The sequence below is a fragment of the Simochromis diagramma genome, unplaced genomic scaffold, assembly GCF_900408965.1.
Source record: "Simochromis diagramma unplaced genomic scaffold, fSimDia1.1 OVJJ01000321.1, whole genome shotgun sequence".
Lineage (NCBI taxonomy): Eukaryota > Metazoa > Chordata > Actinopteri > Cichliformes > Cichlidae > Simochromis > Simochromis diagramma.
The window spans coordinates 14,991,179-15,004,312 of record NW_024386772.1 but is presented as its reverse complement, the minus strand read 5'-3'; the positions used below and the strand labels follow the sequence as shown (position 1 = coordinate 15,004,312).

The window sequence follows — 13,134 nt, the reverse complement described above, 5'->3', positions numbered from 1 at the left end:
CTCAGGGGGATTTGTCCGCTTGTTCTTTGCCTACTGTCGTGCCATCTGTTTTGAACAATGCATGACTCAAGGGCGTGTAAAAGGTGGAGTGTACACGAATAAAAGCCTGAGTGTGCTCTCACAGAGACTACACACTGGCACACACATGCATGTAGAAGAACAGGTGCTCTTTTGTCGTCGCGGCCCAAAATGACGGTGCATTTTGTCGCTCCTGAATGCTCTCCTCTGTGGGCTTAAGTTTCGCCAACTCTGTTCCACTGAGCCTGTCTGTGTGTGTCTGTCTGCTCCCAGGAGGCTTAGCTTTAGTTTCAAATAGATCAAGATCTATTAGACGGCAAACATATAATGGGAGAGGCTAAACAGGGGTTGAATAGGTGCCTTATGTGACATAATATAAGAAAAGAAGAGATTGAAAGGTGGAGACAGAAAGGAAGAATTGGGCCAAGGAACATAGAACTACCCTGATCTGAATACTGGTGGTGAGAAAAGAACGTGATCATGTGAATGGTCTGTGTATATCTTGTATTGGAAGTTAAATAAAGACAAAAAAGGTGTCAACAGGTTCAAATAAATTGATTTTGTTTTGGTGCCATTCACAGAGGGAAACAGATTGTCCAGATTGTACATCTTGAATGCTGAAGTCATAAAAATGATGTCATGTAGTGTCAAATTTAACTGGAAGTCACTAAATATAATATCAAAATACAGAAAAACTCCTGATGTCTCACTTTGCCAGTCTTTATTCATTCACAAATGGACTTGTGTGAAGGGGCAGAGCCATGGAGTGTCTCTCACAACCCTCTGGTCAGCCCCACACAACCACAGGCCCATTAGGGACCTTGTGTATATTCTTAGAACCAGAGTTACATCTAGTAACAACTTTCTAGCTGAACTTTTTTTACAATGGTTTTTACAGCATGTATAACACATTTTAACCACCCATCTCAGTTGTGTTTAAAAACAACTGTCATGAAGTGTTTCTTATTATTATATATTAATATATATGAGTCTGCTTCTACGAGACATACCTACGTAAGCAAACAATACGTGTGAGTGAGCCTTCAGCAGTTTGCCATGGAGAAAGAGAAAGAGTCACACGTTTATGCACACAAGTTGATCCAGACTGGATGAGTTTTATTAAATTATAGGTTTTTTTATGTGTTTTATGGCAGCAGTTTATAAATGTTTCCAGCTACCTTTTTACTTGATCGAGCACATAGTATTAATCTGCAGAATGACGCCTTCTTACATGAAAATATTTCCTTTTAAGTCTCTGTTGGCGTGCGTGTATCAAAGATAAAGTGCAAGCAGGATAAAAGAGGAAGTTCAAAGCTGTTTGTTAAAACAAAGCAGGTGCTCAACGTTCAGAGCTCTCTTGCTTTGCTGGAAATACTCAGCCCTGCCTGGAGCACCACAGGAGAATGAGCTGCAGGCTGAAGTTGCTCTGTAGCATCATCTGTTCAGTACAAAGTAAATTTTGTCCGATGGTTTAAAGGCAGTAAAATGTGGACCTAGTCTTCCAATTTGCCACTATAGCAAAATCTGCTTCTGTGCATCATCATTTGTGTTTATATACTGAATGATTCGCTTTTTCTGCACTTCTTTCTTTTGCTTTATAGGATTCTTGACTTCCGGAGAGTTCCCCCAGTAGCAGGACGACTGGTGAACATGACGAGAGAAATCAGAGACCTGACACGTGATAAGAAGCTGTGGAGGACCTTCTTCATCTCACCAGGTAGAGACTTTGGTCTCTGCAGCTTAGCAGAGAGATGCAGCTACTTGACTGCATCATAAATCCAACTTGGAAACAGCACAGAGAAACCCCAACTCACTGACTTATCTACTAAGACTTCAGTTAAACTGTAAACTGTAATTTGCAAAGTGGAGTATGGACTTGTAGCTTAGGGTAGTGTCAGTCACTGTGCCCTGGTCTCCTCTTTAAAGTAATAAAAATGCCAAGTGTGGAAAAAAATAAAGTCATATAAAGCTATAGCCAGAACTCTCCACATGGTGGCACTGCAAGACAACACACAAACCTCATCAGTGCAGGAATTAGGATGTTTTGGGGTTGTTTTTTTTATAGAAACACTCCAGCATCTAATAATAATAAGATCTTGGAAAAAGTCAGTTTTTCTGACTTCATTTAAAAAGATAAACTTTCACATTTTCTGTGTAAGAAAAGTATTACACAACTTTTCTGAGATAGTAAGCTAGGTTTGGAGTACGTGGTTGTAAACGTGCACAAGCAACAGAAACAAATGCAGCCTGGAGAGGAAAAGAAAAGTCAATTCAAGAAATTTCACAAGGAAGACTGAGATGGTGTCAGTGGATCAAGAGCCACCAATTCACAGATGCCTTCCGGAAAGGAGCTATCATAATGAAACTTACAGTGTAAACATAGAGACCTTTGTGTAAAACAGAAATGAGAAATAAGAGGAAACTACATGTACTTCATACGGTCTAGGTTTTAAATACCTATTATAAGTTTCTGGAGCTTGTTCAGGTCTTATGAGGCAAATTAAAGAACCAACACATGTGTACTTCAGATGTTTGGTCACCCAGCAAAATGAAGTGTTTTTTGGTTCTGTTTTTTCCTTTAATTTGTCAGTCCCCTGTATTTTGGTTATAGTTAATGTTAAGTTCTTTAAAAGTAAATGGTTTAGATTAGAAACCTTTCTTTAGTAACTTCTTTTCAGAAAACTGCATGTAAGGTAAAAAAAAAAAAAACCAAAAACATCACACTTAAGTGGCTAAAATCAGAAGTTGTGATGCATTGTGTGTAACGTGTTTAAGATGGATTAATCTGATGTAGTGTAAGAAGTCATTTTCTGTTAAACTGCAAAAAGGCTTTCTTTTGAAATGTAGAATGATTTATTTCTCCCGTTGTGTTGACTGAACGGCACAGACGGATACAGTGAAAGCAATGTGGCAGCCTGTGGTCTAATGCTTATGCTTGTTTACATCCTCTCAGCATGAGGGCGTGAATAAAGTTTTCGCATGTTGTCTTTGATTGTACCGGGGTCAGCGGTTCCTCATCGCCGCCATTAATCATTTTCTCCTCTGTGTCTCCGTGTGAACTAAATCAGCATTTCTAAATCCGTGCCTTCACTTTTTCTTTTGTCAGCCAATAATGTCTGCTTCTATGGTGAATGCTCTTACTACTGCTCCACCGAGCACGCTCTGTGTGGCAAACCGGACCAAATTGAAGGCTCACTCGCAGCCTTCCTCCCAGATCTGAACCTAGCCAAACGCAAGACCTGGAGAAACCCCTGGAGGCGCTCCTACCACAAACGCAAGAAAGCAGAGTAAGAAAACGATACTGAGACACAACATTCATATATGTTTGTGATCACAGTCATGCCTTTAGCCAGTCCAAACATATGAGTCATTAAAAACAATCACTCATTAAGTATTAAGTGATTTTCTGCATATTCACAGGTGGGAGGTGGATCCAGATTACTGTGACGAGGTGAAGCAAACACCCCCGTATGACCGAGGCACTCGACTGCTGGACATCATGGACATGACCGTCTTTGACTTCTTAATGGGTAAGAGGAAAACCAAGTAAACATTAAAATGATAAAAAGGTGTATTTGTGAGTCTTCTAATGTGCCATTTCCCCCTGTACAGGTAACATGGATCGCCATCATTATGAAACTTTTGAGAAGTTTGGAAACGACACCTTCATCATTCACCTTGACAATGGAAGAGGGTAAAGATATTCCACTAATTTAAAAGGGGCTGTCTTGGTAACCAGTTTAGGTTTGATCTACTTTGGCACCAAATGGATGAAAACATCAGTTTTGCTGTTAGTAGCAGATTATAATCAGTAATTAAGATAAATTTGCGGTATATGTAACTTTGCCCAAAAAGTGTGACCAAACACACGAGTTTACAGCTTCCAAACCCGATAGTTGTGTATCAGGTCAGGAGCCTAAAGAGGAGGATTCCAATATTTTTTTCTGGATTCACTGGATCATGAGCAGTGAATAGAATACACGCTGAAGGAGATACAGCACAAGTGCACAAGGGAGTCATTTAAAAACTGGAAGCAGTGGAAGCAGTACAGCTCCACCCTCTGTGACTACCTAGGGTGTCTGCAGAGGTAGAGCAGGTCATCCAGTAATTGGAAGGCACCGGTCTGCATACCAAACTTTTGTTGAGCAAGATACTGAACCCCCGTTGCTCTCCGGTGGATTCATCAGAGTGTGACTGTTAGATAGAAAGAACTTGGGAATAGAAAATAGTGCTCGTGTGAATGAGGCATGTTGTATAAATTGCTTTGAGTGCTCCAGTAGAGTAGAAAAGCCTATAAGATTTAAATCAAGTATGTTTTGTTTTTATTGTTATGCTACTAGCTGCAGAACTTTGTGACCTTACCTCATAATCGTTCTTCTCATTATAGAGTATTTTAAAAACCATTTCAAGAGGACATTTTCACAATTAATACGGAAATAAACTCAAAATTTGTCTAACAAACTAAATCCACTGTTGTGATAATTCATTCTTTTTTCTTTATCCCCACACTTGCAGGTTTGGAAAGCACTCTCACGATGAGCTCTCCATCCTGGTACCTCTGAGTCAGTGCTGCAGGTAAGATTTTAGTTAGTTAGTGAATGACAGTTATTTTGATAGGTTCCTTCTCCTCCTAGCTTTAGGACTAAAGGAGGCTGATCGTCCCATCAAACAGTCATATTGTGGATAAAAACAAACAAGTATTAAGGTCAAATCCAGAGATCAACGGTCCCCGTGGAATAAAAGTTCAGTTTCGGACACACCATATGATTTGGTCTAGTGGTACGCTGAAACAAATAGGTTTGTTAGTATGAAATAAACTTTTCACTTTTATTTTTCCACAGCATGTTTTTGGGCTTCTTCCTGTTAAAAGGGAGTTTTTCCTTCCCACTGTCACCAAAGTTGTTGCTCACAGGGGGTCAGCTCATTGTTGGGGTTTCTCTGTATTACTGTAGGGTCTTTACCTTAGAATATTAAGCACCATGAGGAGAGTGCTGTTGTGATTTTGTGCTATATAAATAAAATTCATTTTAATTAAATTGAAAAAAAGTACTAGTTGGTGGGTTTACTAGATTCATGTGTTTTATGATCATCGTGTTAAACACAAAAAGTTTCTATTTTCTTAAGAGATGGACAATAACCCTTTTTCTTTTACATCATTTCAAGGATGAGGAAGTCAACTTACCTGCGTCTCCAGCTGCTGGCCAAAGAGGAGTACCAGCTGAGCTCCATGATGGAGGAGTCGCTGCTGCGTGACCGCCTATCCCCTATTCTAATTCAGCCTCACCTTCAGGCCATGGACCGCAGGCTCCGGCTGGTGCTGCAGGTCGTGGCTGGCTGCATAGAGAAAGAAGGATATGTTAATGTTGTGGAGGAAGATTTAGTTGGGGACACAGCCACCCACAGGGGCCCTGGCCACAGGTAGTGAGTGCGAAGAGCTGACACCAATGGACCGTGGCTGTTCAACTAATGGGATTAGACACACACACACACAAAAAAATAAATAAATTCTACTTCTGATATCAAGCTGAATTCAGTGAATTCCAAGACTTGCCATCATTGCCTATATGGAAACTGCTTTTAAGTGTGTTTATATGGAAGAAACTGTCTACAAATACCACAAAAGACTGTCCACACGCAGCACTTTGTATTTGTTAGATACAGATGTATTTTTGTTCTACCAGATGTTGTATGAGACATCAAGGAACCACTGCTGTGTTCTGACTTTGTCCTGTTTGGCCTGAGTATGGAGGGCATCGGTTTGCTTTGTGTGTTTTATTATATTAGAACATAACCAAATGAGAACCTACACTGACTAGGGAATATATGGTCAGACAATAAGCTTTATGAGTTATGACGATGTATGAAAACGTTTCATTTTTGCAAAATGTGTCAGAATTCAGTGTTTTGCATTGAATGTTTTCAAGTTTTAAGTCATTCCTGGCTCAAACGACGACCAGGAGAATATCAAGTTTTCCAATAATCTATATTTATAAGGTTTTTGTCTTGGCACAAGCTCGACAACATAAGTGCAAGTATTTCACACTGTAGTTCAAACAGTACCTTCACATTGCCTTATTTCAGCTTTGTGTATTTTTTGTCACCCCCTTCCTCCCACGAAAGTTAAGCTTGCACTACGTACAGCACATCACTACAACAGCACGATATTTACCAAAAAACTTCAAATGTTAAGACTCGGCACCACACTGACATGATGGTCACCTACATCAAATGAGCCATTCATGAGGGCAACCTGATGTAACATCACAGTTTCTGTAATGCAGACTTGTTACAGATGTTGTGTCCAAATAGCTCTCAGAGCATCACAAAAGCCTGTTTTTCCCATCCTGGTTTTGCTTCCTGTTGCATTCAGTTGGATAAGAGGATACTTTTGAATTTGGATCCTATTTAAGTTGCCATTGTGTACATTTTTTATGTTTGAAATGATAGGAAAAACCAATCAAGTTGCTGACATGGGACCAGTAGAATTTTCTCTTTCCTTCTAAGAGTCCTCTGTATTGGCTAACCCAGTACCTGTGCAATGACAGAAATACAGTACTTGAATGTTTTGGGGTTGGCAGTACAGACCGGATTCACAGAGCAACAAAAGTCTGAGTGGCTGATGTCAAGTTTGGAAAACGCTTGGCAGGGATAGCGACGTTAAAATGCCAGGGATAGACACGGGGACATCGAAGTCCTTTTTTTGTATTTTCATTGTAAATACCGATGAATACTTTGAAGATCTATCAAGCTGCACTGCACAGTGGTTTGCTTCTGTTTTCTGCTCTTGCATTGTTACTGTGAAGACCTGTTTACTAAATGATTTAAGTGTGCAATAAAAGCAAAAAGTGAGGACAAATCCCTGTGTGTCAAGAGTAGCAATGGTGAAGAGTGCACCATGAAGTGCAGGAGGACGAAGCGGAATGAGCCCTTATTGGCCAACAGCAACAACTATTAGTAAAACTAAACTAAACCCACAAGGAAACATGCAGAAGTAAAACAGCAACATGGAGTGAGCAGCTAACTAACTCAGGTAGCCTAAGCAGAAATCCTAACAGAGGAAAAGACCAGACTATACACAGACACAGGTGGGGACACTTAAAACAGATATAAACAGTGAGGACGGACCAATCACAAAGGAGGCACATGCAAATAACAAAACGGAAAGTAACCAAAAGACTGAAAGATCCAAACCAACCGGATACCAGGATCATGAAAGCGTGTGCATGTGTTTGCATGTTTCTGCAGATGTGTGATTTATACTGCTCTTTATTTTACGCATGGGTGGATGTAAATATGTTTGCCCGTGAGGACTAACATCCTCATAGAAACGAGGCTGGGATTACTCAAGAGTTTCCAGTCAAAACTCCAACCTCCGAATATTAAATGAAAAAACTGCACATTCATCATGGCTGTTTGATCACTTAGCCTTCAAATTACCAAGTGGTGTCATTTAGGACTCGAGCTATAAGGGTATTGCCATATAAATAACTGGCTATTGTGATATTTAAATAAAAAAAAATAAAAAAGACTTACATTTTTAATGTACGTCTACAAATTTTCATTTTTACTTTTACAGAAATTGGTGTGGCATAGATAACAAAAAGCTGTGCTGGCTCATCTATGAGTCTTTGTTTGTTTTCTTTGTCATTATATTCTTTGATTTAAATGTAATTCATCATTTCTAATAATGACATTTTAATGTTCGCAGTGAACCACAGCTAACAGACCTCAAATACCAATATTTACTGCTGCAGAAGGCTTGAGGCAAGCTCTAACTAATCATAAAAATGATTGAAAACTATAATTAGAACCATTAGCACATTATAGAACATCTGTCACATGAAGAAAACAGATTGACAAACACAAATAGAACCATTAAAAAATATTAATGTCTCATAAAGTGGAATCATAAATGACCCCACTTGGTCATTTCGATAATATAGGCTGGCAGCTTTAAGGGTGAGCAGAGTCCAGGCTATACACACAACTACAAAAAATTCAATTTGCATTTTTGACGGCAGCATTTCACCTACAATTTCCTTTTATCTTTTCTGATACAAGTGGCAACACAATCCAAAAAATAAGTGCCCAAGTGTTTGGGATCTGTTGTTCGGGGCATGTTTGTTGTATTTCTTTTTTCATTGAATAACGCACCAAATGTTTTTAATGGGTCACAGGACTGAACTCGAATCTAGATAACCCCTCTCTTACTTACAGGTTCATGCGGCCAAAGTATGTGTAAAGGTTTGGTGCTGAAATAATACAATATATGTCCCAAACCTGAAAATAATGTTCACCAATAATGGGGACTTCACATGTTACGGGCACTAGGTTTACCCCATACCCAGACAAATGCTGACTTATAAACTGTCCAGATTTCCATTTTATCTCAGTAAGTCTTAAACGAGTCTTGGCACAGATCATGTTGGTATATGTTATGCCAGTTAACCAGATTAATAGTAACAATAACAGAAGGAGGAGTTCTTTATTAGCATCTGACAACTCTTTCAGTCTTTTTGTTGTTCCTCCAGCAGCATTAAAAAAGTGTAACTGGCGCTAAATTCAAATTATGCGTTGCCTCTCTTTTTTTATGTAAACTTCAAATAATCTGCAAATCATTGTTTTTCACAGCATCCTAACTTGTTAACCAAAATGTATATAGCTATATATAACTCTGATGTAATAAAAAAAAAAAAAAACTTCCGTTTATTTAAGTCAGACAAACCCTGAACATCACATAATTTTATGTCACGTGTAAATCTCGGCTCAGTCTTTCATTCCATAGAGCCTGATTCTCGGCCTTTCACTTAAACCTTCAGCTTCAGTCCTTAAAGGCGAGAATATCGAGCTTTGCATTAGTCGTCCGAGCATACACACACATACATGCACATATCCCAGAGCGCTGTTGGTGTTAAAAGGTACTAAATTAATGGTGTGCTTAATAATGGCGACCGAGGCGCTGTCCGTGGTGCTAAAATTACTGCCGGTGTAATCTCAGCAGTGCGGCGAACAGCACCGCGGACAGCGCCTGGTGTTTGTGGGGCAGCGGATGTGCAGCCACACTTTTAGGAGGTGTGACGACTGGAGCCTTCTAGCGGCTGTGAGCTTTATCTCTGGACTTTTCTTTTAGCTGTTGGTGTTTTTAAAAGTCGCAGTCAAAGGCAGATGATGGCTTCCGTGCCCGTTTTTTTCGATGGCTACTTTTGTGCGCAGCTTTCCTGCTTCACATTAAATAAAAGTACACCGATTACTCCCCAGCAGATGGCGCCAGTGGGTAGTTTATCTAATCAGCTCTTCCCGGACACATTTCGATAGGTGGCGCTCGAACCTCGCGTTCACGTTTGAGTTGTTTACATCTGTGTCGTGGAGGTGACGTTATTTGTTGTCCTGGGTTGTGCACGCAGACGGTGATGCGTACACGCGTGCATGCGTGCTCGCTGCGCTTGATGAGCTTGGTTTGATTATAGCTTTCGTGACCTTCGCTGTCCCTCAAAGACACAGAGGCTACCAGCATGGGACAGCGTCAGTCGGTTTGAAGGTATAATGACACGCACACACACACACACGGTGTCGGCATGACGCCACTCGTTTGTTTGTGAAAAGGGTTAAAGGAACAGCTTCCCCCAAAATTAAATATATCCGTTTTCCCTCACTCTGTCCTGTAGTCCTGTTTAACCATCTAGACTGGATTGATGGCAGCAGCCTAGTTTCTCTGCCCTTTCTTGAACAAAATCACGTGATGCTACAAGTGTCAAAATTACATTTGAGGAGGGTCGGAAGCACATGCTTTAAAAAAAGCACTGCACGAGTGAACTATATAAATAATAAAATAATAAAATAAACATCAAAAGAAGACAGATGCATTTTGGGTGATGATGATGATGAGTGTGTGTGTGTGTGTGTGTGTGTGTGTGTGTGTGTGTGTGTGTGTGTGTGTGTGTGTGTGGGAGGGGGGGTGGCGTGAAAAAGCTATTTTAGCCATGTTGTTGCAATTAATAGCACTGCCACTAGGCTGGGATTAGACTTTAGACTGACTCGTGTAACTGTAAATAGCTGTCTGTAAAAAAAAAAAAAAAGAAAGAATATCGAGTCTGTGTTTGAAAAGGTCAGATTCTGGGATTTGTTTATTTATTCATGGATGTAAGTATTTATTTAATGAAACATGGCACACACACACACTTCACCATATTACCATTTGCAGTTTACTTGACTAGAGGGAAATAACCTAAACAGAAATATTTAATGTTCCCTCACTCTCGGCCCTGATGTTGTTTCCCCCTCCACAGCAGGTCACTCCGCTTTCAGAATGGCGGCCTCTCCTGCCTAGTAACAGTATCCAACACCACTGTCCTCCCGTCTCTATGGCAACAGAGAGCCACCCCTTTCCTGTCCTCCTTCCCATTGATCCAAGTTGAGCCAAGGTGTGTGCGTGTGTGTCTATGTGTGTGTGGTTGAGTCCTGGATGACCGTGACCCTTGCATCACCCGTCCTTTTCCCCCATCAGTGAACTTGAAGTATGGCCGAGTTGGCATTTCTTGAAAACCAAACTTTTGAACTTCTGAAAGGAGGCAAAAAACAATCACAAAACTAAACAAAACGATGATAAACACAATTTAAAAACGCCGATATCCGCCCCTGAGATCCACGGCTCAGTGCTTCAGACTGACTTATTATTATAAGCAAAGAGAGCTGCTTCCTCCCAGATATATTTGACTGGTAAACAAACACACCGCTCTCCCTTCAAACTGTTCACACAACCCAGCTCGCAAGTGTGCGTCAGAGCGTATGGCGAGCTGAGATGAGAGGCGCTTTCAAACGCGGCTTTAGAGGCACTCGTTTCTAACCCCTGTCCATCTCCACTGATGTCAGCGCTGTAGGCAAAATCACGCTCCACTCAGATCCGCACTGATCAAAAAAAGAAAGAAAAAAGAAAAGAAAACAAATGCGTCCCCAAGAGGATAAGCTGCACCGAAATGATTCAGGGCCCTGCGTGGTTTGGTTTGGCTCTGCGCGTCCAGTGGCATCGCCTTAAAGGTGGACGAGGCCGAAATGTCACTTGCCTGTCAGATTGACATCTTTGTGTCCCATTTCACCTTAAGGGAGGGAAGGAAGGGGGCATTGTTGCTCTGTGAGCAGCGGGACCTGTCCACGTTGTTTTTCACTCGGCTGAACAACAGCCTGGCGGTAGCTTACGCGCTTGTGCCAGCAGCAGGAGGACGCTCTGTGTCTGAGCTCATGAATGATTAAAAGACGGCTATTTCGCGGCTGCAGCTAAAATTGGGAGTTAGCCCTGCCTTAGCTATAATTAGAAAGCAGATGGAAAGCGTTCATTTATAAAAGCGCATAGGACGGTTTAGACGTTTTCAGGTGACCATGCCCCGTGTGTGTGTGTGTGTGTGTGTGTGTGTGTGTGTGTGTGTGTGTGTGTGTGTGTGTGTGTGAGTGTGTGAGAGAGAGAGAGAGAGAGAGAGAGAGAGAGAGAGAGAGAGAGTAGAGGGGGTCTGCGTTGGGGAGGTAATGTAAGCGCGTGTCCCGAAACTTCCCCCACCCCCGCACCCCGTCTGCCGTCAAGGTCAGACGGAGGCGCATCCTTTTGCGTCAAGAACCCGGTGGGGAGAAATTAAACTCCAAATCAATCGCCCTTGAGCCGAAGGCGAGCACGCGGATACGCCCGCGTGCCACTGAGTCTCGTTTGTTTTGTGAACGTGTGAAAAAAAGAAAGAAAAAGCAGCCGAGCGTGGCTCTTCTCTGCTCTTCTGCTCATCTGTCCATCCTGGCGCGTGCGTGCCAGGAGCAGATCACGGGCCATTGCCGTAATTGCACAGCGAGCGATATACGGAAGAGAAGGGTGGGAGGAGCAGGAGGAGGGGGCATTCTGAACCCGGTGAAGTGCCCTTGGCTGCACGGGAGAAATTCAAGAATGACCGAAATAGGCGAAGCTCGAGCAAAGCGGAAAGAAGAGGAGAAGACGCTGATTACTGACGCGCGCCCGGGCACGCTGCCGGCAGCGCCTCGTCTGTCACTCAAGAGGGAGAGGAAAGGAAAGAGAGGAGGAGATGGCTGAATGGGAGGAGAGTCACAGTCCCACTCCCTCCTCCCCCTCCCCTCCCTTCCTCCTTATTTTCATTCATGGCACAATCAGTGACACATGCCTACACATATCTCCCCCATGCAGTGCCTGGCTCGCTCTCTCTCCGTCAAAAGACCGCTCTGTCTCTCCCCTTTACACACAAGCACACACACACGCACACCGCACACACCTTAGCATAGGAGAAAACACCCCTCCCCCTTTTTTTTTCATTTGTTATCTAATTTTCTCATAAACACCAAAACACACTGCAGCCCCCCCCCCCCCCCCTCATCTCTTCCTATCACAGTCTTTCACACTGGGATTTTGGTCATCTCTTTTCATACGTGAGTAAACACAGAGAGTATGTCTCTGTCCCCCATTCTCTCTCGCACTCTCTTACACACACACGCACACACACACACACACACACACATATTCCAGATAATAACAAACGACAACAAACACATCCAACCCAAACAGGATAAACAAAAAAAGAAGGACACAACAAAACAAACACAGACACGGGCAACTGCACACTGAAAATTGCATATTAAATTCTCTCTCCTTCCCTTCTGCACACACACACGCACACATACACCCATACACGCACGGTTGTCTTTCCAGACACACATGCAGCTTCCTCGCCACCCACTCAGAGAGAGAGAAAAGTGAGGAAGGGTGGGAGCGAAGGGAGGGAGGAGAGGAGAGGAGGAGGGTGAGCGAACCTGAGAGAGAAGGCTTTGAAGCTGCCGCTCACCCTTTCTCTCTCCTGCCGAGTACCTCAGAGTGCAAGAGAGAGAGAGAAGCAGGTGGTCCCACAGCTCAACCACTCCTCTCCTTCCTCCCATCAGCACATCAGCAATCTCTCTCTCCCTCTCTCTTTCGCTAGTCCTGACACACAAACACACACACAGGGCGATAGCAATCACCCCACACTCACACTCACACACACACTCACACACACACACACACACACACACTCACACTCACACACTCACACACACACACACACACACACACACACACACTCACACACCCATCTGCTC

General features: G+C 42.5%; 1 protein-coding gene across 1 annotated transcript in view; it reads left to right on the top strand.

Annotated features, from left to right (window-relative positions):
• The window catches only part of fam20ca (FAM20C golgi associated secretory pathway kinase a), a 47,023-nt gene extending 39,495 nt beyond the window's left edge, over positions 1 to 7,528 (top strand). Inside the window, exons 5-10 of the mRNA XM_040051709.1 lie at positions 1,620 to 1,735; positions 3,125 to 3,305; positions 3,439 to 3,548; positions 3,631 to 3,712; positions 4,534 to 4,593; positions 5,182 to 7,528. Coding sequence (XP_039907643.1) covers positions 1,620 to 1,735; positions 3,125 to 3,305; positions 3,439 to 3,548; positions 3,631 to 3,712; positions 4,534 to 4,593; positions 5,182 to 5,440 — 808 coding nt within the window. The 3' untranslated portion in view covers positions 5,441 to 7,528. The remainder of the gene's footprint in view (positions 1 to 1,619; positions 1,736 to 3,124; positions 3,306 to 3,438; positions 3,549 to 3,630; positions 3,713 to 4,533; positions 4,594 to 5,181) is intronic.
• The last annotated feature ends 5,606 nt before the right edge of the window (positions 7,529 to 13,134 follow it).